Genomic DNA, 25,550 nt, shown 5'->3' on the forward strand with positions numbered 1-25,550 from the left:
TTTTTTTTTTTTTTTTTTTTTTTTTTTCTGTATTTGGGTAGCTGCACTATTGTAAACAACGCATTGTATATTCTTTAGGTATAATTAGGCTACGATTAGTAATTATAATTTGTTGTATGTAATCTATTGTAGTTATGACGTATTGTAAGTATTGTAACTAGTGTTATGTCTTGTGTTGTATTGTATGTATTATAACCCAAAATGTTGAAAAAAAATAAAAATTACAAAAAAAAAAAAAAATAAAGACTTTTTTGAAATCCCTTTTAAAATCTTTCCTAAGCAAAAACAAAAAAAAATTCCATCAAAGTTGGTTTTTTTGCAGATGTTCGCCTATTGGATACAAGCTAAACAATAGAGCTTAAATGGAAAAAATAAAAACATAACAAGATGGATATATTTTACGGTCAGCCAGGTTTAATGTGATATCTCAAAAAGTGTTCTAACCCTTAACTTGGTTCAAACGGGAATATTATAAGATTTGACGAAACGAAATAAATGGAGTCCAACACAAAAATGAAAAAAATCGGAGTCACCTTGAGCCACCTTAAAGCCTTTTTTGTCATTAATGTTTGGATATTGTCCTTCGGTGGCATTTTCAAAATAAAAATAATGACAAAACCTCAAATGAGGCTTGAAACTACTGTTACAATTGATGTTTAAAATCCTTAAAAGTCCAAGCAAATGACTCTCGCACATCATTTTGTTTCTTGTTCATATTCATACCTTATTATTCTTGTACATTTTACATACTTTCCGCATCCGTACGCTTTTCACACATTTTTCCTTTACATTTACATGTAAGCCTTACGCGGAATATTTTCTTTTCCCTGATGCCGTGGATCGGCGAAAGTTTGGATTTTAAAGGATTTTAAACATCGATTTTAACAGTAGTTTCAGGCCTCAATGGAACTTTTGTCAGTATTGTCTCTTTTTGTCAATTTACTGTAACTCGCCATTGCTAAGGTATACACAAAAGGGCCCAGTAAATTGGAACAACAGTCTAAGGTAATAAAGTTATTTATTCTGTAATAGTACAGGGCAATAGCAATAAAATAGGATTCATAAATTAATTAAAACAGTTTCAGCGTTCACGTCTTCAAAGAACATTAAACAATACAGTGATCCTTATGGCATTAAATAAGCAGTCCGTTTGTCTTCAACATAATTAAGCTTTACTCCGAAGATGTCATGGTTGAAATAAAATACCGCTTATTCTGAAGCAATCTAACTAAAAGTCTAGTTTACGAAAACTGTCTTATTTTACTCTGACAGCGACTACCTGGTGTAACGACAATCGATTCCTTAAACCTAAAACTGTAGCAAAATAGCTTTAATTCAATGAACAGTCCCAATCATGCGCGTGACACAACCGACAGAGTAAATTAAATAACCGCGAGTCTATCATCTTCATAAATTACTCAAAGGAAATTTCTTAACCGCTATCGAGGCTCTGGGACTTTTCTATCCGATAAAATTCTACTCCAATGTCCGTCAATAAGAAGTCAAACACAAAAGGAGAAAGTAATAAAGCTTACTTATTTTCCCTTTGGCATGCACCAATAAACTCTGTAAGTGTTGCCACACTTAACAGAATACCAATATTTATAAAAGTACTGGTCTTTGAACGCTTTTCGGTTTTAAATAATTTTTGAATGCAAACACCAACAGTGATAAGTTGGCAACACTGATCAGTTTAAATATATTTACCAAAATATCGAGTTTTCCAACTTGTTTAGATAAAAGCCATAAACGAGTTAGATAATTAAAAATTCAATCAGACGCTGGCGACAAATGATCTCGCAAAAGTATGCGACAAAACGTACATTGTAACACATTAAAGCACAACCGTGCTTGGCCATTAAAAGTGACTTGTCAGCACAAATTTCTTTCATAAAAAATGATTTTCTTAACTATTATAGCTTATAAATCATCAACAATAAAATTTATTCTTAATTTCGATCATAAAAACAGCAACAATTTGTATCTTAATAACTCTCCCTTCATTAGGGTCGTCATTGCTGGTATAAAAACTTATTCAAGAACATATGTTTCCTCAAAATGTGCACAACGGTTGCACGAATTGTTCCACGCTGGACTTCAAAGTCAACTTCACCAACACGGTCTTAAAGGCGCTGAAATATACCGGTCAACAAACCTTTTGTCGTGACTGCCATCTCGGGTTTTAACAACAGAAAGACCCTGGGAACGAGGTTGCGTCAGGACTATCACTGACATGACTTGCATGACCTGATCTCCCAGCTGATGGAGAATTAAAATGTCGAAGTCCGACTGAACGGAGTCATCGTTTTACTTCTTTTCTTCTCCTGTATCGAGGTTTTAATTTAATCTTGTCCCTTAGCCGAGATTTCGTTAGCTTTGTTGCTCTTCACTTTCCTCAAACGTGATAAGATTCTGCGGGACCTAGCATACAAGAAAATAAGAGCATTGCATCAGTGACATTACAAATGCGTCATGGGAAAATGTTAAGACAAAAAATACTCGATGCATAAAGCTATAGACTGTGAACTTGTACTGAATAAACTGAATGATGAAATACCTCCTCAGTAGCAATCACATTATCACGAAAGGTACGAATATTTAAAAACTGAATTAACAGTTTGGTTCCTAAAAGGGACGTAAAGCTTGCGGTACGAATAAACAATTTTCTTGGTGTTAGTCTCGTAAGTCTCGGCGCCATGTTAGAATCTTAATACATTAAGACTGACCTATAAAGCCAGAGGCGTATAACCTTCCTTGGTGTAGATAATGAGATATGCAACATTACAAAAGCTCTACTGCTGCTTTATTGTTCTTCTTACATTAACTTTTTTCCTCCTTCAGTTTTTCCTACAAAACAGGCAGTTACATGTATTAACAGGGTATAAGAAGACTATCCAGACAACAGTATACTGACCTTATAATCTAGTTTCTCTTTCGTGGCTTCTCGAACATAAGTGTACCACATTAATGCATTGGCTTTAGTTCCCACTTTGAACTTATAAGAGTTTCCTGTGGACAGACATGATTAAATGTAAATTTACTGCAACTGGCTGCGTAGTTAATTTTATTCGCCAAGCATCCCCTAAAGTAAAATAACTAAGTCTTCCATCCAATTCTGTGTTGGTTTAAACGGACGCGCACGGTGATTTACTGGCCCAAAAGAATCAATAAAAGGAAAAATTCGCAAAAACAAAATGCGATTGGACAGCTTTCAAATCGGTATATTGGGGAAAAGGTGTATAAGGCAAAGTAGTCAATGATGAATGGCAAGAACATTGAATGGTAAAAGAAACGGTTATTCTATTCTATTTCGCTTCGTTCAGCCGAATAAGAAACATTTCTATTATAAGTAGAGGAGACAGGAAATACAGCAAATAGTGGAGGGAGCCGCCAGCAACGACAAAGGCCTGATTATCCCAATGGGAACTAATACAAAGCAACCTAATTAAACACCAAAGAGAAATACATTCATAGCCTCGGAAAAGTTCAACTATTCTAACAACGCTAAAATTACAAAAACCTATATTATAGGTGGTCTGTCTGAGTATGGGGTCTATGACTCTTTTACGGACCATCCTTGTGGCATTAATGTATTGTTAGTTGTCATTAAATTCTAATAAATAAATAAATAAAATAAATAAATAAATATGTTGCTCTTCATTTGAAATAAAGCAAGCACTAGAAGTTTTTCTGAGTAAGGCTCACCTCTGGTATCATCTGTGAGTTGAAAAGCATCAGGGTGACGAGGATCATCCAACAAAACAACCGTGTACTGGGAAATGTTCACCATTTTGTGAGCATTCTTCTTAAACTACAAAAACGAGAAATAAACAATAACTCCAACGTAATTTCATAAGGCTTTAGGAGTTAGGTAATCTTTTGGCATCTCTTTATTTATTCTATTTTATTTATTTATTTATTTTTTTATTTTTTTTACTTTCTTGACCAAACAATGAGTTGAATTCAAATAAAATATCTCTCAGCAAACAAGGATGGCAATAGTGGTCTCATACCGGTAGAGAGATTCAATATATCACAAATTAGTCAAGGATAAAAACAAGGATTCTGATTGGGTTTCCTAAGCGGTCAGAATTTCGCAATACGAACCGCTAAGATAGACTTTTCGTCGAATTGCTTTTTCTAAACGACACATAAAAAGAAAACAGGTCGTCCAGTAGAAATCGTTTTCCTTACATCGCAATTGGCGGACAACTTGAGTTTACTTTCCCAAAGGTGAACTGAAATAACGTAAATAAATGTTTTAACTTTTGGGCCCGCGTTTTCTGAGAGAGGACCGCGGGGACACGAAGAGTTTTAAAAGAGCCTTTACAACGTCAAAATGTGGCAAGATCTATCTCCTCGTGTGCCAATTTTTTGTTTTTACCACATTTTCACGTCATCTGTGATCTATTACGGCAACATAGAATCTTTAACGTCGAGATATTACTCGGAGCGTCACGCAAAACTTCTAACTTCTGCGTGACGGCCCAAATAAGAATTGCATCGGGGATGATATACATACAGCAGCTCTGTCACGCCTTCCAAATGCTCCATGCTTGGGAAGGAAGAAGTGAAGCCAGCTTCCGACAAGTCCTGCCCAGAACTTCTGCCATGATGACACCTAAAGCAAAACAAGCCCAGAAGCTTAACATGCACGCTTCAAAAGTCGCCCAGTCTCAACCAAACACACCCAGTTGACCAACACCCTCAAAACACACGACAAATTTACAGTGTGACAGGGAAAAAAAGTCACAATCCAGTCAGTCTCAAACAAATAACAACAGTTCATTTTAACAAGGGAACAACAACAACAACAACAACAAACAGTGGCAGCATGTAAGTTGGTTGTCGCTTGTGGCAAATCCTACTACTTGTCCTAAAACTTACCGTCATTTTTTTGCCTTCCTTCAGACATTTCTTCCTTTTGATGAAACCTAAGGACACAGTTTGGTCAGTTTCGTTCAAGGAATCACCGAAACAAAAGCCAGCATCACTATCGTCACAATACTAGGATGGCCAGTCGGGACTGACCTCAACAACGCATCAGCCTCGAATCCAACGCACTACCTACAGCACCACGCGAAGGTACTGTAAAATAGCTGTTATTCGACTGCTTACACGCTGGGGTTTCATACAAAATGTGACTTTCCAAGGACTTTTCAAGGCTTGAGCGAACGATGTTTGGCTTAACAAATTGACGTCAGTTTTTCATGCGTCTGTCCTGTTATTGATCATAAATTTCGTCCTAACATCGTCAAAAGAACTGTATACAAACGAGACGATAGCCGAGTGGATCCGCGGACTTCTTTAACAACGTTATAAACGAAATTCATTGTCAATAATAGAAGAGATGCATGAAAAACTGACAACAATTTGTTCTTTTTTTTCCAATAAATTATCGCATAAATGATCAATTCATGTGTCTGTCTCTGTCCGCTACACTGAAAATCAGCCTATGAGCGCGCTCGCAAGAATTTTTGCAGTTACTGCAAAAATCAGGTTTGATTATGATCTTGTCAGAGAACATCTGGCTTTTTTAAAGTCGTTAGAACTCATGACTTCACCTTTCAATAACACCTACAAATGACATAAGAAGGTCATAACGGGCTATTTTCACTGCCTTCAATCATAATTACTCAGGCAATCAAGGAGCTTTGGAGAAAGAAACAAACAAACTATATCGAAATCCACCAATCACAACCCACAGCTTCAGTGTCTGATATTTACCTTCAACAGTAAACACTGGATCAGGTGGACACAGGTTGTAGTCCTCGCTCTCGTTGTCACTTATGACACTGTAAGATAGACATATAAGTACAAATATTCAAGTCACGGTCAAATGTGCTGTACACAGAGAGAATCACCAGTGTAATGAAGGTGAATATACCGCCATCTATATGGTTTCAGTTGTTTTACAGGACAATACACCGCAAACATGAGGTAGATTAGCCAGAGAGGGGAGTAGATGGGCCATTCTGACAATGCTTCTTCAGTACCATAATATAGATTAATCATTACAATATAGTTAATTGTTTGATGACCAACACTGTAAGCGAGATTACATTTTAACAAAAATCACAAGTAATTACATATAGCCTGGCAGGTGATTTACTGGGACACTGTTTCCGAATTAAGATTTTACCTTGCGGTTTTGCTCAGTTTACAACGTATTTTACCTTCTGTTTAGCAGATTTTGAAGCACGGCTGTTCACAAGATGTCACCATTTAAAGAAGTTCAAATTTGAACTGCATAAGAAAAACAAATGCTACCTAGACCAAAACACCGTCTAACAATGTCTAACTATCATTCTCAAACTCATTAATAATTCATCAAGTTTAAACAAAGGAAATCATGTCCGTGAAGTTGTTTAGATATCTGATCTTAATTAGCATAGATTCTTACGATTTTATTTCTTCGTTTTCTCCCTAGTTTTAGTCTCGATTGAGAAGATATATCAAAAACTCAAGACAGTGTTTGACCACATTTCCAAACACCTCGACGTTCGTCAAAAATACTCCGCTGCGCGTCGTATTTTCAACTCTCTTCTCGGTGTTTGGAAATGTGGTCAAACACGGCCTTTCGTGTTTGATATATTACATGAAATACACCTACCTGTGTCGGTCCAGAGTCATGTCAGAACTGGTCAGGTTTCCTTTAGAGGAAAAGTGTACAATATCTGGTCAGTCGTAAAAGCCAGGTAAACAGGACATGTACAACTCATTCTCCCCGCCAACCCCCTAAACAGGTGTGAATTACCCTAGATGAACCGTTCAAGGAAGGACTTACCAACAGAGGACTTGTTGTCTTCCAGTGGCATGCTGTCATCTAGTAAATTCCTAGACCCAGTGCTACTCGCTATACTGCAACTAGAAATCAAGTCAAATGACAGTCACATTTCGGTGTGTGTTCTGGGTTGAGACATGCTAATCTAGCAGTGCCTTCTCAAGTCAAAACACCATAAACAGGTAAGGAAAAAAATATTGAGGCAGAGGTGGAAAAACAAGGGTAAGTCCCTAGTCTGTAGTGCTAAGATACCAGGTTTGGGATAAAATGGACAGGGTTGCACTGCAATAGTAGGAAATAAACTGATTCCCGTTTGTCACAAGCGTGGGACTACTTAGCCTGTGTCACAGCCACCCTCACAGGCCAGGGACTACTGAGTCCACGTGACTTTCCACACTCTGAGCACTGGTATAAAGGACTGTACATGAACATGTAAGTAAACTGAGCTCAGTTTTCCAATTACCTATTCAACCATGCAAAAAGCGGGCGGTGAATAATTGCTAATCTGATCGTCACAGAACAGATTAACAAAGGTATTTATTAAAATCACAATTCAAAACCTCCATTTGCTTACGTTAAGGACTCCGTTGATGACAACGCACTTCCTCCAACAATACTCAACACGCTAAAACAGAAACAGACAAATTCCAATCAACTAACAGATAATTAGAGGTGTACCACTATCGAAATAATTAACAGAAGGTCACTCAACCGGTCTAGAGTATTTGTATCGATTGTATCAATTGTTCACTTGCGAATTAAGTACTAAGTTTTTGTTATAAATTGTTATAAATAGTTTTTTTTAATTACGTTTCTGGCAGGTCCCCACCAGCCTTTAGGTTGCCTCAAACCAACCTGCCTCAACAAAAAGTATATGTATGTATGTATATGTATGTAACTTGTCTTTCAGACTCATCTTTATTACAAAGTCACTTTGGACTTAACAAACTATTTTGTTAAGTAACTGAGATACTACGCACGCTCTCATTGGCCGATAGGTGTGTTTAGATGAGAGCATGTAAACACGGTTGTGACGTTTTAGATTCGCGCGTATTGTTGAGAAATATTTTATAAAAGCAATGGAGTACTTTTTCCGTATTTACATAGCCTGATCTAAACACTTGGGGGGCTAGGAGAATTCTCGAAAGTTATGCAAACCTGAGACGCATTCGAGGGTTTGCATAACTGTCTCGAATTCTCTCAACCCTCCTCGTGTTTAGATGAGGCTATGTAAACACGGAAAAAGTGCTCTATTGCTTACTTCTCAGACCATGACACAAGCGGTGGTCCCGAATTCATCTCCTCCACGTCTTGTAAAACAGTCATTAGCCAACTGGTCAGCCTCCAACCAGTTAGGATTTTTAACAAGTTTTCTCTTTTTTTAAAGTTTTACATGTGTATATCATACACAACTCACTTAGTCCCTAAGCTGACAGCCTTTCTATGTCCTGGAACAAACTTTGTGGATGAATTCCCTGGTACATCTAAAAAGAGAGAAAAATAGATGTTTGCAACAGAAGTATCCGCTGTATTATTAGAACGATCAGGCTCTATGTAAGATTTCACGAAAATTGGGGAGGGGGTGGGTTGAGGGAAGGAGCATGTGGACCAAACTTCTAGCAATTTAGTTCTAACTACTGTCGGCAAAGGCACGGCCTTTCAAGCTTGAACGGGAGAGGGAGCTCTAGCCAGAATTAATCCTTATAGGCTATCCACAACAGTACGAAACAACACTACGAAAACAGCGATAAAATTCCTACCTTTATCTTTGTGTTGCAATTCTAATTTAGTGTGTGTCAGTCCAATATACATGTAATTCACAATTCCATAGTTACGGAAAATAACATTTTAAGACTCACCACTTATACTCTCTCTTGACCTGGAAGTAGCTTTGTTATTCAGGTTAGAGCTGCTGGGCTTGGGCTCGATCTGAAGAGATAACCTGAAAGAAAAAACAGAAATCTACTTTGAGTATGTAGTTACAACAGCATTGTAATAGTAAGTTACATGCGAAAAGAGTTGGTAGCTTCAAAAAGCGTCTGCATCAATCAGTTCATCTGAAAATGGTTACGCTCAAACGTTTGAGCACAATGAAACATGAATTTTATTAGCTGGACTTAGGTATATGTAAGTAGCACTCACTGTGTGCTAGTCAAGCAGCTTTTCTCAATGATCAAATACACTCTACCTATTTCATTAATTAAGAAGTACAGCCTGAGGAAAATGTATTTCTTGCCCATCAGGCAAGTTACATTGATTTCTAGCTCAACAACAGAATTCATGACTTTCTTTGCAAGCAGGAAGTTTGTTGCATGATGACCTGTTACTTCATAATTCTTATGATATCACCAAAACCTAACTTTAATGTTGAATAAATTTCAGAAACCTAACCGTGAAAAGCTGGCCAAATTACACAGGGTTAACTTATACATGTACCTTAGGCTTGACGACTAAATATTTGTTTGCATGCACTGTACATGTACTGTACATGTACTGTACATGTACTCCCCATGTCCTTTAAGGTCGGCACACACGAGGGGACTAGTCCCTGGAACTAAGTCGCGGTGCGAGCTCCATCGTGTGAACTGGCCCTTTTTGCTTCAAAATCTAATCGCAGGGACCAAAGTTTGGTCCCTGCAACTACTCTCACGAATTCAAACCAGTTTGAATTTTTGGGACAAGGCCCTACGACTTGTTTCTCAAAACGTTTTGTGTGAACTTTTCATGGGACAAGTCTCTGCAACCAGTCCCTTCGTGTGAACTCTCCAGGGGACTAGTGGCAGGGACTAGTGGCAGGGACTAGTGGCAGGGACTAGTGACAGGGACTAGTGGCAGGGACTAGTACTGTTGTGTGTGCCGACCTATTGAAATGACAGTAGTAACTATCAACATGTTTCTCAGCAATCAGTTCTTACTTGTAGTTGTCATCTTCCATAAACTTCTGCAGTTCTTCGATATAATTAACAGAACTTAAATAGCTTTGTATGTGGGCTGCAGGTTCAAGATTTTCTAAGAAAAAAGAGTCAGGAAATTTAACACTTACATGTACGTGAGCACTATGAAATAATCTATAAAGTCACACAGTGTTTACACACATTTAATTCTATAAGACAATTCCATTAGAGTAAAGTTAGCAACATCTGGCCTTCAATAGTTAAATCAATCAGGGAAGATTCTAAAATTTTCTTTCTTTATCAGTGACTTTGGTAGAATGAATATTTATTTGTACAAGACCTTACCATACTTTGACTGTTGGAATTCTGAGATCAACCTGATGATGTCATTCATCTGAAAGTCAAATACACGCTGTTTACTAAAAGAATGTTTCCATAGCAGTCCCCAGTCCTACACGTAATTAACAATAGCTGTTATTACAGTTATCAGTGGCTTGACACACAAATGAGGCGAATGGGTCAATTCTGCATTGTATCAATAGACCTTTTCGCCTCTTTTGCATGCCTTTTAAAACAAAAGAATATTTGACTGCAGACTCAACTCCAGTAACAGCTATTGCAGCACAAAAAGGAGAATGTTGCCTGGACATCCAGGAGTTTCCATTGTTGACAGCCAGCTCCCAGATGGAGACTGTACCCATTGCTGGCAAATCCTGGCAACCCAGCCAAGAGCTCCCATACAAAAGGGAAAAAACAGGCTTCAATCACACTGATAAAACAGTTGAACGAGAGGGAAGGAAGGGGGTGAGAGCCTATTAGAAGTACTTCCTACTCAAGAAAATACTCACTCCAAGCAAAATGCAAAAGTCACTTTAAGGTACATGCAAGGCTGGCATTCAATCTTTACTGCCTTAAATTGCATTTAACTGCATTTAAACTAAAATTGTTTTTCTAGCCAGCTAAGTTCATGATAATTCAACAACCAGGGCAATGCGATCTTATGACCGTACAATGGACACTAAAGGGGGCCAGGAATAGATGGTGTGGAGCATAATGGATCATATCAACCCTTGGAGATACAGGGGCCTGGCTGCAATTTGCAGATAGATGCAAGTCTCCATCCTGTTCACTCAAAACTACACACTTTCACACTTTATTTCAATTGCATTTAGAAGTTAATACAAGTGCAAAACTGATCCGCTGGTAGCATTAGGTTAATCTACAGCAGGCGGATCAGTTTGTATCAGATTATCCATAGTCTGAATTAATTTCTACCTTCATTATCACTAGCTATGTACCTTGCGAGTTCTAGCATCATCTAGACCTCCAGTGTTGGGATGAATAGTGTCTATGTAAGTTAAATCTGTCAGGTACATGCCTGTTGCAAAAAAAAAAAAAAAAAAATGTTGTAACAATGTTAAATACAACTTTTGATGAATTATTTACCATTGAATACAACCCACTCTTCTCTCCTAAGACCTTCGAAGTTTCAACAATGTTTACCATACCCAAATTTGTTAGCCAATCAGAGGTCATGTCTACTGTCCTGATATCATGCAATAATCTTTACCATGGATAAATAAAGTCTTGATTTGATTTGATTTGATCCAGTCACTGAACTGTTGTGGCTACAATTTCCTGGCCACTTTCGAGTAATTAAGTAATATTTCCGTGAGTCAAATTGAAAAGAGGAATTAAAAATCTACAGAATATTTAATTAAGCTCACAATTAAACATTGAGCATTTGTTTTGGGGTCAAAATTTACCACCGAAACTAAACTCCTCACATGCCCTACATAACTTGCACATCAGGTAGATTACTTTATTGTTGTTTGTTACATATTTCACTGAAAAGCCCCTTGGGGACATGGAATAAAAGTATGTATGTATGTATGTATGTATGTATGTATACATGCAACATCTTGTCAAAATACAAGCCAATGGTCGACCAATCTCAACTACTATGCTGCTGAAGCCTACCAAAGAGGTACAATTACACGTAGGTATAAATATTCAGACTATTATTATCAAACACGGACATGATACACTGTACATGTATATATTCTTACCTAAGTATGGAATACAGGGCAGTTTGACAGAACTCAAGTAATCCCTCAGTTGTTTCCTGGTGCAAATCAAAAAATAAAGTTTGCTTGGCATGTTAGAATTATACAAAGATTTGTTTACGCCAAAAATAATTTTTGGGTTTATAGGCACTTTAAATTCACTTGACAATTCCCAAATCATAAAATAAGGTTTAACTATATGCATGAAGTCTGAACAGTACTGCAGTCTGAATTGTACCTGTACATGTACAATTTTTACTATTGATGATGCACAGTCTTAAAATCATTATCTGGCCTGTAGCTGAAATGAAGTACTTCCATGGAGTACCTTCACCATGCACACAGTGGACACTGTAGATTGTGTACATGATCAAAATGTTACAATCAGTAATGCATGTTTGATGTTACATTATATAATTAATACGCTATCTTGGAGTTTTGTCTATTCCCCAGCATTTATATTTTGGAAATAAACTGCTTTAAGATTACATCATACACATGTAAATGTACAGTCATGTATATATGTTATATCTTAAATAATTATGCTATTATTATGCACAGTTGAAACTACTCGATCAAGGACTATAATTAATTGCAACATTACCTGTTCTCTTCCTCTGAAAGAAGTTCTGCCAACCTGTCAAACTGGGCACGATCTCTGCGCTGAATTTGCTGTTAAAAAATGACAACAATAGTTGTCAGCTATGATAATCATATACATGACTGTAATAATTCCCACACACAAAACACAAATATATTAATGGCCCATAATCTTTCCTTTTATATTTGACAAAATACAGTAATATGCAAGATTAAGGAAACAAACATTCTCTCCTGAATTTTCAGTAAATGCTCCCTGCAGGGTACCAATAGAAAGTGTATTGTAAACGCTATATTATGGAACCTAATTGCAGAGCTATGGCCAGTGTACATGTAAAGTCTCATTTTAACTCCCTGATCCTATGCTGGTTTCTGTGACTTTACACGTACTTAACCTGGAATATTAAAATATCACACATGTTTTGCATACTATTGTAAGTTATAATTAATCAACTTACTGCCCAAGTCTTGTCCAGTCTATAGATAGGTGCACTCTGAAGCCCAGATATCACTGCCTTCAGAGAGTGAAGACTGTTTAACTCCAAAAGTTTCTGTGTTGTTAACAAAAATATTTTTACAATGTTTCCAACGCCAAACAAAATTCACAAGTATACTCTAGTTGATCATCAACTTGGAGGGTTGTCCAATACACCTGATTCGTAACGGGTCGCCAAACTGGTGATGATCCGTGACAGGTCGTGACGGCCCATCACCTTTTGTCAGTTTGCGACATGTCGGCAGATCGTCACATTCAGGACAGATGGTAACAACCCTTGACCGTTTGCCATTTGAAGGGGGGTGAAATTGTTGGCGGATTGTCCCGATCGGGACAGATCATGACGACCTGTGATGGATGGTGACCATACTGACGGTTTGTCTGTTCAAGAAAGACTTTGATAATTTTTATGGCAGTATTATGGAGGGAGGTGAAAATGTTGGCGGATCATCCCGATCAGGACAGATCGCAATGACCAGTCACCATTTGTGCAGTTCGCGACATGTCGGCGGATCGTCATGACAAGGACGGATGATGACGATTCATGACCGTTTGTCAGTTTACGAGAGACTCATCATTAGCGTGCATTATTCTTTACACTTGTGCAAATGTTTGTGGCCGCTTTTTTTAAGAACAAGGAATATTCACACACTTCATTTGCCTGTTTATTTCTGCTATCCCTTTTCGCGACATGACTTCCGGTGTGATGGTCGAGACAGTCTGTGACAATTCGTGACGAGTTATAACGACCCGGTGAACCGTCACAATCCATTGCAAACCGTCACCCCTTTTGCGACCTGTTACGGATTGGGTGTATTGGATATGAGTGTCAACTTGACATCAATAAACTAAGGTAAGTGTACTGTCATAAGTACTTTTTCATAACTTAGTGTAAACAGCTACATGTACATTTGTATTAACAAAAGTAACATGACTGTAGACAAGGAAATGACTCAGGTTCATCATTGGCTTACCTTAGCTATCTTAATAAAGTGAGTTAAAACTGCTGCTCTTGTCTTTGTTCTGTTGGCATTGAGGATTTCTCTGACTACCCAAAAGCTCACCTGTATAGAGTATGATTATTAGCTAATGGATGAATAGTTATACATGTAAACTATTCAGTCATTGTTACAAGTCCAGTAATACAAATTGGTGGTTCTCATCTGACATCATCAAAATCCTAATCCTAAATCCACTTCAAGCCTGAATTTTTTCAGGTTTCAATTTCACAGCTGCTTAAGTTGTGTATATAAATGTGCTAATCAATTGTGTCTTCATATCTTCCCCACAGTTCAAATATATCATCTTTCATATTTTCATTTGTATCTTCATCATCTACAGGGTATTATTACGAACTCACAATGTGACTAGCTCCCAGTTGACTTTATAGCTCAGTTGGTATCTAGAGCAATGTATCTGTATAGCAGAGGTCAAGGGTTCAAATCCCACTCAAGCCTGAATTTTTTTCAGGCTTCAGTTTCACAGCTGGTTAAGATGTATAATTATGAACAACTGTAATGAGTTTTATTATGTACATGCACATGACTTACATGGTTAAATCTCCTTGTAAGTGCCACTACATTTGGTGCAAGATCTAGCTTTTGTTTCTTTGTCCAGCCACAGCCTGATAACTCCTAATGAAGACAGTTACATGTATGTGTTAATGTTAAAAATAACAAATGAACAAAAAACCACCCCAGAGCGATTTGCGGAGGTGCGGTGGCCTTAAGCTTATTAGCAGGCTTGACTCTAGTTCAAGTGGTTTGGATTCGAGCATTGCCAGGGGACACTGTGTTGTGTTCTTGGGCATTAAACACCTAGTCTTTAGGTTACTGTATACCTTTATGGCTACAATCCTGGCCATAAGTTGTTGGGACACCTTTCCTTTTGCGTGCAAAAACCCACAATTTTAACTACATCCTTGACCAATGTTGAAAAAAATGAAGCTATTCTGAGGAGTAGATCGGATGGTGTTAAAAAGGAAAAAGGGACAATAGAAAGTGGTTTGACAGTTGTGTTGGAAGCCAACATGACTGCTGAAAAATCGTTATTATTGGAATAAGACATGAATACCTATGTTATCATCAATTTAGTTGGAGAAGACTGTTCTAGGAGGCAAACAATTCTTGAAACGTGGCTATTCTGAAGCTATTATCAAGGTGTTTTGTTTGTTTTCAAGATTTCTATCAACATTGACAGGGGGGTGAAAGGTAGGTGGGCTTACATGGTCTTGGTCTTAAGAGAGGCTCCCTGTGATTTTAAGAGAGGCTGCCTGTGAAGTCATCTGCCATAAACTGTCCCAACACTTGTGACCACGATTGTAGTTATCTCATATCCAAGCGATGTACTGCGTCTGGTTTAAACTGTAGTTACAATGTATGTAAGCCCCTACATATTAAATTACAGCTTATAGAGCTGGCTATCAAACTATACCAAGAAGTTTGAAATAAAATGAATTGTCAAATTCTTTTACGACCTCTAAATGCAAGTGTCCAAATCACCTTTTGAAAGCTACAAGTCAAAGGGAATTTTGTTATTTGCTTATTTAATTTGTTCCTCAGTTTCATGACCCAAAGCACTAAGAAACACATGTCTGCAATTTGCCATATTCACTCAGAAATTTACACACAAGTTTAACTTACATCTGGACTGATTGACTTAAACACAGACAGATCCAAAATAGTGAGCTGTTGCTGTTAAGAAACAAATCAAAACAAGCAAGTTAAACTAATTTATATTTATTAATTTATACCAAAGGTAGGGGAGAAGAAGGAGGTAGGAATGGGAGGCAGAGAATCAAGTAGGGAAAAAACTGGAGATGAGAAGAGAAAGAGGCACAGTTGGGAAGGAGTCCATGGTGATGTGAAGAAATAAAAAAAAGGAAATGGGAAGGGAAAGAAAATGGAAATATGAGGAGGAAGGAGAAGCATATGCAAATGCAGAGGAGAGGGAGAGGGAGAGAGCCACAGGAAAGTGAAGAAAAGGGAGAAGGCAACAAAATGGAGATTAGTAATAACAAAGAAAAGAGAGTTACAAAGGAGAAGATCTTGAAAAAAGAAGAATAAATTATAAGAAAGGGATGAAGAGGGAGATGTGAAGGCTGAGGTGAGGGAGATCGGAAGGAAAAATTATAGAGATAAAAGAAACCTGCAAGAAAAATGAAAAGAGAAGGAGAAGAGGGTGATAGGAGAGAAAAGGAGAGGGTAATGCAAAGAGTAATGAGAGTAAGAGATAAAGGAAATGGGTAAGGGAAGTGAGAAGTTGATACATGTACATGTACTGTACAATATCGCTGTATAAAGTGTTATGCGCACCAAGATGGCTGCCGGTGTCGTTCGCGTTCTCTTGATTTATTTTATATTTCTAGCCTATTCTGATGATTTTTCGCCCTATGGATGGACTCACTCTGGTTTTAACCACTTCTGCTTCGAAGATATCCATGGATGTTTCTCCGATGGTTTTCTTCCTGGCAATTTTAGATGTGAATTTAGCTTGGTTGGATCTCACGTGGTTATAAGACGGCAAGAGCTCAGTAGTCTTGAAGTGTTCCAACCATGCTCAAAACAGGCTAAGCATGGGTCTACCTGTTTAGTTCTTCCCTCGAAACCTTTTGTCATGGATTTGACAGTGCATGTTGATATATCTTCAAATCCAGGACCTGAATCTAACCAAGAAATTACCTCAAGGTCGGTTGGATTATATCATCATTCATTTCGGTCGCCACAACTTATTACATATTCAAGAAGTGAGTTGTTATCAGTGCGGCGTTTTTCGCCGGCTCGTTTGCCTTTTCATCTGGTTTCGGTCTTAAAGGATTTCAGTTTGCTTCGGACAAGAGGATGTAGAGCAGGTGTATGGGCGAAGTCACAAACGAGGCAGAGGAGCATAAGGACGGTTGTTTCAAATCGAAATGATCGTTTTTCGAAATTTGCATCTTTGCTTAATCGCGACAATCTCATGAAGGTGCAGATCTCACAAGTTGCTAACACCCAGGATACTTCTCACGCGATCAACTTTTGTTTGCTCAATTCCAGGTCAATAAGGAATAAATCTAGCGTACTGAAAGACTTTGTTGTTGACAAGGATATTGATCTTCTTGCTTTGACGGAGACGTGGCTCAGACCTGGAAATATTGATTGTGTTGAGATTGGTGATTTATGTCCCACTGGTTATGATTTTATCCACATTCCACGGGAATCGAGAGGTGGTGGTGTCGGCTTGCTTTTCAAAGAAAGTATGGATATTAAATGCAAAAATAGTGAGTGGAACACTTCCTTCCAGTCGTTCGAATTCTTGGATGTTCGTTTCAAGAGCTCAAAGATGATCAGGATGATAATTATTTACCGCCCACCGTCATCTGTGCCTTTGTCAACATTTTATCATGAATTTTCTCTCCTGCTTGAGGAATTGGCCACAGCATCAGGAGAGCTTTTAATTGTCGGTGATTTTAATCTACATGTGGATTCTTCGCGTGATGTCAACGCATTGCATTTTTGTGACCTAATAGCATCTTTCGATCTGAAACAATGGGTGACTACGCCAACTCATACAAGTGGTCATATCTTGGATTTAATCATTACTAGAAATCAGTGTAAACTTATAGACAATGTTATGGTTCATGACCCTTTGATTACTGATCATTACGCTATTTTTATGCATTTATTTTTGCACAAACCACAATTTCCAACAAGAACTATTCGCCACTGGAAGCTGCGTTCGATTGATTATGCTGAATTCAATGACACTATCATGAATTCGTCCTTGTTTGACGAATCACAGCGTGATTTGGATTTGTTAGTTGATTCCTATCATTGGGTCTTGAAGTCCACCCTTGATGTTTATGCCCCCGAAAGGACCCATGAGGTAGTTCTTCGTCCTTGTGCGCCTTGGTATTCAACTGACATTAGTGTTCAAAAGAACATAAGGAGGAAGCTCGAACGTAACTGGCGACGTACAAGATTACCTGCAGATAGAGAACGGTATGTGTTTCAGAACAGTGTTGTTAATGACATGATTGCCTCTGCGAAGCACACATTTTATTCATCAGTGATCCAGGAAAACTCAGGGAACTCTGGACTTCTTTTTAAGACAATAGAGAAGCTTCTGCACTCCAATCCAGTCCAGCGTTATCCATCTGGGCCTAATAACTGTTCTCTGTCCGAATCATTCGTTGAATATTTTAGTGACAAAATTGTTAAAATCCGCAATGATCTTGACAAAGTTGATGGAACTCTGAATGACGGTCAAGTTACTTCATGCAATGCTGAGTCTGAAAGCTGTCTAGCTGGTCAGCTGCTAAGTGAATTTAAACTGGTCACTGAGGAGGTCATATCTGGTTTTGTGAATCCCCTGTGTTCAAAGTCCTGTACAATTGATCCAATTCCATCCTCAGTGTTCAAAGGGTGCCGTCATTATCTGCTTCCAATGATCACTCGTATAGTTAACTTGTCTCTTACAAGTGGCCAAGTACCTGATAGATTCAAGGTTGCCATGTTGAAGCCGTTGTTGAAAAAGAGTGGAGCTGATCATGAACTATTTTCGAACTTTCGTCCTGTCTCGAATTTATATTTTCTATCCAAAGTTACGGAGAAAGCAGTTGCAGCACAATTAATGGACCACCTTAATGATAATATGAAGGCTTATTAGAAGAATTTCAGTCGGCATATAAATCTCATCACAGTACAGAGACTGCGCTTGTGAGAGTTCAAAATGATATTTTGAAGGCTATTGACAATAACAGATCGGTTATAGCGGAGCTCCGGCAGCCCGAAGGGCCGCCAAGCGGAGCCCCATACTCATATGGGAAAGAAAAGGAAACCCATGAGTTGATTTTCTCATGGTTATCATGGCTAGCGGTATTGCTCGTGGGCGCGTACACACGACGACGACGACGACGACGACGGCGGAGTTGCCCAACATGGCGGCCATACTCCAAATAATAGGTTGACAGAGACATGCAGCTGTGGTTTACCATGTACTTCCTTGATATTGGACATCCATGTTATGATCAATTGACACCTGTCAATACACGGTATCCGCTGACCAGTATCACGTGACCATATCGCAGGCTCAGGTTTACAGCTCCTCGAGGTCACGTGTTTTCTTGAAGTTGACCGCTGACCAAGCGCTGATTATCGATTGGATCGCGGGCTCATATTGGGTTAGCTTGTTGGAAACAGGGCAGGATTGCTCGGAAGCCAGTTTACGCTAACCCAGGATTAAAAGTTAATCGAATTATAACTTTTTCTTCTATACAAATGTGTTTTGCTGTTTTGTTTTGTGTATATGGTGATTATTAAAACTCAAAACAGAAGGCTAAACAATATACAGAAACCTCACCGCAAAGTTACAAAACTCAAATCAAAATTCTACCTTTTTCTGGGTTAGCTTAATCGGGCTTTGAACAACCCGGGCCAGGAGCTACGCTTTTAGGCTGACCTAAATCTATATATTATTACTATTGCTCGATTTATCGGCTGCGTTTGATACAGTCGATCATTTGATTTTGTTATCTAGACTACAGAATCGCTTTGGTATTAGGAACACTGCTCTTAATTGGTTTCATTCGTATCTTCACTCACGCGAACAGTTTGTTTCTGTCAATGGAATTGAATCGTCAAAGAAGAATTTACCCTACGGGGTACCACAGGGTTCTGTACTGGGACCCTTGTTGTATTCCCTTTATACAAGTCCACTGGGTGACATAGCCAGAAAGCATAGCATACCGTTTCATCTCTATGCAGATGACACACAGTTGTACTTGTCGTTTATGTCCAATTGCCCTAATCATCTATCAAGCTCAAAGATGGCAGTAGAATTATGTGTTAAGGACATTGGGGACTGGATGCTGCGCAACAAACTTAAGTTAAATCGGGATAAGACTGAACTTTTGGTTATTAGTTCTAAATATCGTCCACGACCACCCCTCGACTATATACGAGTTGGTGATGAAGTAATCAAGTCTAGTAAACAGGCCAGGAATTTAGGAGTTACATTCGATCAATGTTTGGATTTCAAAGAACACGTTAAAATAACCTGCAAGAGCACATTTTTCCGCATTCGTAGTATAGCTAAAATTAGGCGATACCTATCCCAGAGTACTACTGAGACCATTGTTCACGCTTACATAACATCGCATTTGGACTATTGTAACGCCCTACTGTACGGTCTCCCAAAGTATCTGATTAATAGACTTCAGCTTGTACAGAACTCAGCAGCTCGCCTTGTTACCTTGACTAGAAGGCAGGAACACATCACACCAATACTAAGGAGCTTACATTGGTTGCCAGTTCATTTTAGGATTATTTTCAAAATATTGTTGTTAACTTACAAAGCTCTGAATGGACTGGCCCCTGATTACATTAGAAACCTACTGTGATTTAACATTTCTGGTCGGACACTACGATCTTCAAACAACAGGTTGCTTGATGAGCCTAGAGCAAATCTTAAAACGTATGGTGAAAGGGCTTTTTCCGTGGCGGCACCAAGGCTCTGGAATAAACTACCCCTCCAGATCAGACTTTCATCATCAGAGGCAGTTTTTAAGGCTAATCTTAAGACTTATCTTTTTAAGCATGCATTTGATTTGTAGTTTTTACTTTTTATTTGTAGCCTAATTGTATTATATAGCCTATTTAATTCTTAGGATTTTAACTTTTAGGATTTAGGATTTTAGGTTTTTAAAGAATTAGGATTTTAATTTTAAAGTATTGTAAAGCGCCATGGACAATTAGTGGAAAATGGCGCTATATAAATGTATATTTTTTTTTTTATTTTTTTTTATTTTTATTTTTTATTTACTGTAGGAAGGAAAAGGAGATAGACATGGGAGGGGAAAGGAGAGGCTTCCAATCACCTAGAGGTGGTTTTCAGGAGGATCGTCTGAAAAATTAAAGTCTAAAATGAGTGATGGGAAAGTCCAAAATGAGTGATGGGTAATGAAAAGAGAGTCAGAGTGATTGTAAGGGAAACAAAAGGGTGATGGGAAAGGAAAGGTGAGAGCGATGGGAAGGGAAAAATGAAGGTGATGGAAAGGAAAAGAAGTGAGTGATTTGATAGGAATGCTGAGGAGAGAGTGGTGGGAATGGCAAAGAGTGGGTGATGGAAAGGAAAAGAAGGTAGTAACATGATAGGTAGAGTAAGGAGAGGGTGTGTGCATGGAAAGGAGAGGGTCATGAGAATAAAAAGGACTGGGTGAAAATAGGGGGAGATAGGAAGGGAAAAGACAGGGTGACGAGAAGAGAAATGAGATGAGATAGGAAGGGGAAAGAGATAGAGAAAGAAAATGGAATGGAGTGATATGGAAAAGAGAAAGAAGAGGGTAATGTGAAGAGGAGAGGGAGACAGATAGGAGAGGGAAGGAGAGGGTATTGGAAGGGAAATAAGAGGAAGATAGAAAGGAAAAGAAGAGGGTCCGTGAAAGGAAAATTACAGGGTTATGAGAAGAGGAAGGAGAGGGTGAAACAAAACATAAGAAAGTGACCGCCAAGTATATATTGAAATATACAACAAAACACAATGTTAAAAAACACCTGTCCTCATAAAATAATGAATATAATGAAATGCATATACCTTATAATTAAGCTAAAGGCACCTAATATAATTTATTAATGAAAAAATACTGCATATATATAATGACCAAAGCCCTGTACAGCATATGACAAAAATACCACACATATACATGTAATGACCAAAGCACCTCATGCATACACTGTACAAATGACAAAGCACCTCCAATAATCAAATAAGCACCACAGGTGATGAAGAAAAATTCATAACTAAAGGCAGTTAAATATGTTCTTCCGTCCACATAAAAACATAAAGTGTGTGACTTACAGCAAATTCTTCAGGTTGAACCTTCAGTACATCAAACAAAGCTGAATCAAAATCCTTCACATCAGTTGAATCAATTTCATCCTCCTCCTCTGAAGACTATCAAACACACATGATTGTACAAACTCATAATTAAATTTCTACAACTTCTCCTTCTATTCCTTATTGTCAACTCAAGTTCTGACAGATGCATTGTAAGTCTTTTCCAGAGCTTTCATTTTGGGCTCAAACTATACATGTACATGTACTTGCAGCTGCAATACTTGTCAATCAGGAGTAAATAAAAAGAAAAACAATAAAACTTGCCACCTTCATAAGGGGCCCCAAGTTCTGGTAGACGGCAAAACAGTTGTATTTTTTGTGAATGCGGGCAATTTCTGTCACCTCAGTGACATTATACGTCCCCTGCTTAGAACAAATTTGTTGTATGAAAAGCCAACAGTCGTTTTCTCGCCTCACACGCTTCACACACAAGGATCGTGCTTACGGCACTTCGCGCCTTCCGAAAACGTCCAAAAACAACTGTTTTGCAGTCTAAAGTTCCCGACCCTACACAAATACTGAAACAGATTTTAAACTCACTAATCATAAACAGTACATGTAAAGTACACTAACAGGCTGGTGCAACTACAGTACACAGAAATTTAAGTTTCAGTCCAGGCTGAAGTTAATCCCAGGCTGAAAATTCCAGACTGGAAAGCCTCCAGTGTCCAGATGAGCTTGAAGAGCCCAAAAAGGCCATGCAATCAGAATGCAATTTCAGTCTCATCTGAAAAGAGCACTTGGGCATGCATATATATTAACAGTGAAATTGTGTTTTCACTGGCACAAGATGGTGCCTGAGAGGGAAAAAAACTATATAAAATCAATCAACAGCACCTTTCACAGTATTGAAAGGCCAACATGTACTGCTGCCTAAAAGAAATATTTCCAGCCCCCATGAATTTTGACAAGCCGTTTTGTACAATCCACATGACTGTATAATACTAGCACCTCACCTCATCATAATAATTGCCATTCCCAGGAAGTTCTTCTGTTGACATGGCGATATTGACTTTTGGTGAAAGTTCTGATTCCAGTAAATAATGACTGGCAAAGGATGTCTTTGGGGTTGACATTGCAGTGACTTTAACTTGCAACTTGTTTTTCTATGTAAAGAACTATTAAGACAAAGTATCAATCTTACATGTACTAAACCAGCATTTGGTTCTTGTTGTAAGACAAAAGATTGCATTAGCATGTATACACTATAGGTAAAGTGCATGTAATACATAATATCTAACTATTTTCGTACGTTATGTAATATCAGTTCACATACATTTTCTTTTATGTACAGTATGTGCAATGATTCTACAACAGACCATTTTGCAGTTGTCTGCTCAGTAACCTGACCTTTGAATGGCAGCGAGGCTGGAGGTGACCTTGTTTAGATACAGACCTCAATGCTTTTTTGTTGTGTAAATCAAGTTGTTCTAATGCTAACTAGGTGAATTTACATGACAAAAGCAGAGAGGTCTGTATCAAAGCAAGGTCACCTCTAGCCTTGCTGCCATTCAAAGGCCAGGTCACCGAGCAGACAACTGTAAAATGGACTATTCTGGACAAGAAAACTGTTGTGACAATAATATTAAAATTCAATGAAAATTCAGGAGTACCCAACCAGATCAACTCCTCTGCATTTTTGCTTAGTTTTGCAAAAGATTATCCTGACTTTCATGGTTTTCACCCAAAACCTGTGTGCAAAAAAACTTGAGTCCAATAGCCTGGGGCTATTTGACCTGCACATCCTCAACAGGCAATATTGAAATTGTTTTGGGAAAATATTCGAGGGAAGTTCAAACTGAAATTACAGTTGTTAAGTAGTACTGTTAAAGACGAAATTATCATAGATGTAATAAATAAATTCAATTTTAAATTGATTGAACATGCCAGTAAGAAACTTTTGGGTGATCCTGTAAGAAAGACCTTTGGAGGAGGGGCTAGAGCATCATACATGTACTTGTACTCACAATTGCTTGAAATTTTGCCGCACTTTGCACAACTCAAAGATTAAAAGTTGCTAAAAATTTGGGGAGGATACAGGCACTTCAACAACAGAAAATATTTTCTGTGCTTCTATCAAAATAAAGAAACAGACTGAAGTAAAAGTTTGCAGGAGCAAGAAATGGGGTGGGAGCTAGCACAAACCAAAGAAGAGTGTTTCAACGGCCTTTTTGAGTACTCTTATTTTCACAAGTGTTTCTATGGCTTGATAAGGGCACACAGCAAATGTATCCTTGGCTATTTCTTTTTACAAGATAAGGTAACATAGAGATAGGAAAACCACTGCTGTGTGATATGTACTGCAGAGCTTTAGAAGTGAATTAGTGAGTGCAAATCCTACTGGACTTTACACCTGCAAGCTTAAATTGACCCGTCCCTCAAAAATATTACTAACCTACAAAATACATGTACATGTACTCTGGTCAATCTTTACAAGCAACTGCTCGGTATGAATTGTTTACATGTATGAACAGTGTAAATGCTTAACATGTAGATGTACATTCAGAGCACTAGTGAGTGCAACTGATACAGAGGGTAATATTTTAATCACCAAAACAAAGCACTCAGCCATACTTATTGAGTTGGACTTTTTCCACAGGAACATTCTGGGTAAAACTTATTGGAAACACCAACCAAATGGAAAATACATGCAATAGACTTGCGCCATCTTATACAACTGTAAAAGGAGCTGACAGCAAAATTTCAAAATTGTCCTGGCAATATTATGAAATCCATTCTACATGTTCGAGACTTAAGCACTAAAAATAAAACTTACTGAAGAGTCACGCGCACAACAAAAATAAACCAAGTCTGTTGGAGCAATTTGTTCCTGTTACTACATGCAAAATATGTACTAGATGCACAAACTACCACTCTAAAATTGCCCAATTTGCCGGCAAATACTTGAGATTTCTAAAATTTTACACTCAAAATTTAAAGAGTGGCCTGTGCAAAATTATGTTAATAATTATGATTACAGCATGATATAGTATCCGTACAGTAAATGTTTCACCAGTGATGTCAGAAAGCTTCTTACGTGAATATACATAAAATAATCAATGTCATACAAAACAGTTCTCTCAAGCAACAACGCAGTTAAGCTTATAACACATACTTCCTCTCTAAGAAATAAGTATGTACGAAACAAAAATATTGTCAAGTCTTACCTTTCTTTCGATTCTACACGTAATCAGCATCTTGTTCAAACCCCTCTCACAATTTTCATCACGAAATATCCACTGCGTGTGATTTAAGCTTATATCCTGCTATAAAAGTTACCAATAAACTCTATTCAATCGTCAACTGATGAAAACGCTTCAAAGGCTCCTGTTAAACCGTTTTTCGTTTTTTCAAAAATCTTCCACTTCTTCAGATCTTGAAAACCTGAATGCAGATAAGCTTATATGTTCGCAGTGTTTTCAAGACAACAGCAGCACAACAATCGCCTTTAAATAAAACACGTATCCATAGTTTTCAGCTTCCTGTCAAAACATCTCCAGAAGTCCGGTAATGAAACTGATAGCCCGGAAGATATGATGTAAGCTTCTTCAAAGAGTCTACTATCGATAATCATGAGAGCATGTCACGGTCTTGAATGACATAGTACGCAGCACGTGACTCGCAAACGTTTCAGTAGAAATTTGAGCCGCGAAGCTTCTCTGCCAGAACTTCTACTGTGTACAAACTGGCATATTTTACGAGTAGAGCGCCAAGCGACAGGTATAAAAGGTAAACAAAAGATCGTCACAGCAAGCCTTTTCTTTCAAAAACTACAGTGAACACAACACGTCACGCAGGGTCCACGCAGGGCTCACTTCTGCTCATGCTCTTTCTGA

At 38.1% G+C, this 25,550-nt stretch overlaps 1 protein-coding gene across 1 annotated transcript; it reads right to left on the reverse strand.

The window, feature by feature from the left end:
- Positions 1 to 1,001: 1,001 nt before the first annotated feature.
- Positions 1,002 to 25,482, reverse strand: LOC110055977 (ras-specific guanine nucleotide-releasing factor RalGPS2-like). The gene is made up of 23 exons (XM_089275429.1): positions 24,882 to 25,482; positions 22,671 to 22,832; positions 21,676 to 21,771; positions 15,483 to 15,533; positions 14,391 to 14,474; positions 13,815 to 13,904; positions 12,803 to 12,895; positions 12,349 to 12,416; positions 11,748 to 11,803; positions 10,977 to 11,056; positions 10,024 to 10,072; positions 9,700 to 9,793; positions 8,644 to 8,726; positions 8,202 to 8,268; positions 7,359 to 7,409; positions 6,788 to 6,867; positions 6,614 to 6,653; positions 5,728 to 5,795; positions 4,888 to 4,934; positions 4,523 to 4,621; positions 3,706 to 3,811; positions 2,915 to 3,009; positions 1,002 to 2,421 (listed from the first exon to the last, which is right to left on the reverse strand). Exons 2-23 carry the CDS (start codon positions 22,788 to 22,790, stop codon positions 2,371 to 2,373), a joined length of 1,668 nt encoding a protein of 555 aa, XP_089131555.1. The 5' UTR covers positions 22,791 to 22,832; positions 24,882 to 25,482; the 3' UTR covers positions 1,002 to 2,370.
- Positions 25,483 to 25,550: the final 68 nt, after the last annotated feature.

Source organism: Orbicella faveolata, unplaced genomic scaffold (genome assembly GCF_042242905.1).
Source record: "Orbicella faveolata isolate gen_17 unplaced genomic scaffold, um_ofav_v1 contig_36, whole genome shotgun sequence".
Classification (NCBI taxonomy): domain Eukaryota; kingdom Metazoa; phylum Cnidaria; class Anthozoa; order Scleractinia; family Merulinidae; genus Orbicella; species Orbicella faveolata.

What these genes read in the sequence shown, in the direction of transcription:
- LOC110055977 (XM_089275429.1), bottom strand. Translation starts at nt 22,790, where the DNA reads ATGTCAACCCCAAAGACATCCTTTGCCAGTCATTATTTACTGGAATCA. An exon ending in TTAAGTCAATCAGTCCAGAT is followed by an intron (nt 14,475 to 15,482) that starts GTAAGTTAAACT and finishes TGTCTTCATTAG; the next exon opens with GAGTTATCAGGCTGTGGCTG. An exon ending in ATGGAAGATGACAACTACAA is followed by an intron (nt 8,727 to 9,699) that starts GTAAGAACTGAT and finishes TTTTTCTTTCAG; the next exon opens with GTTATCTCTTCAGATCGAGC.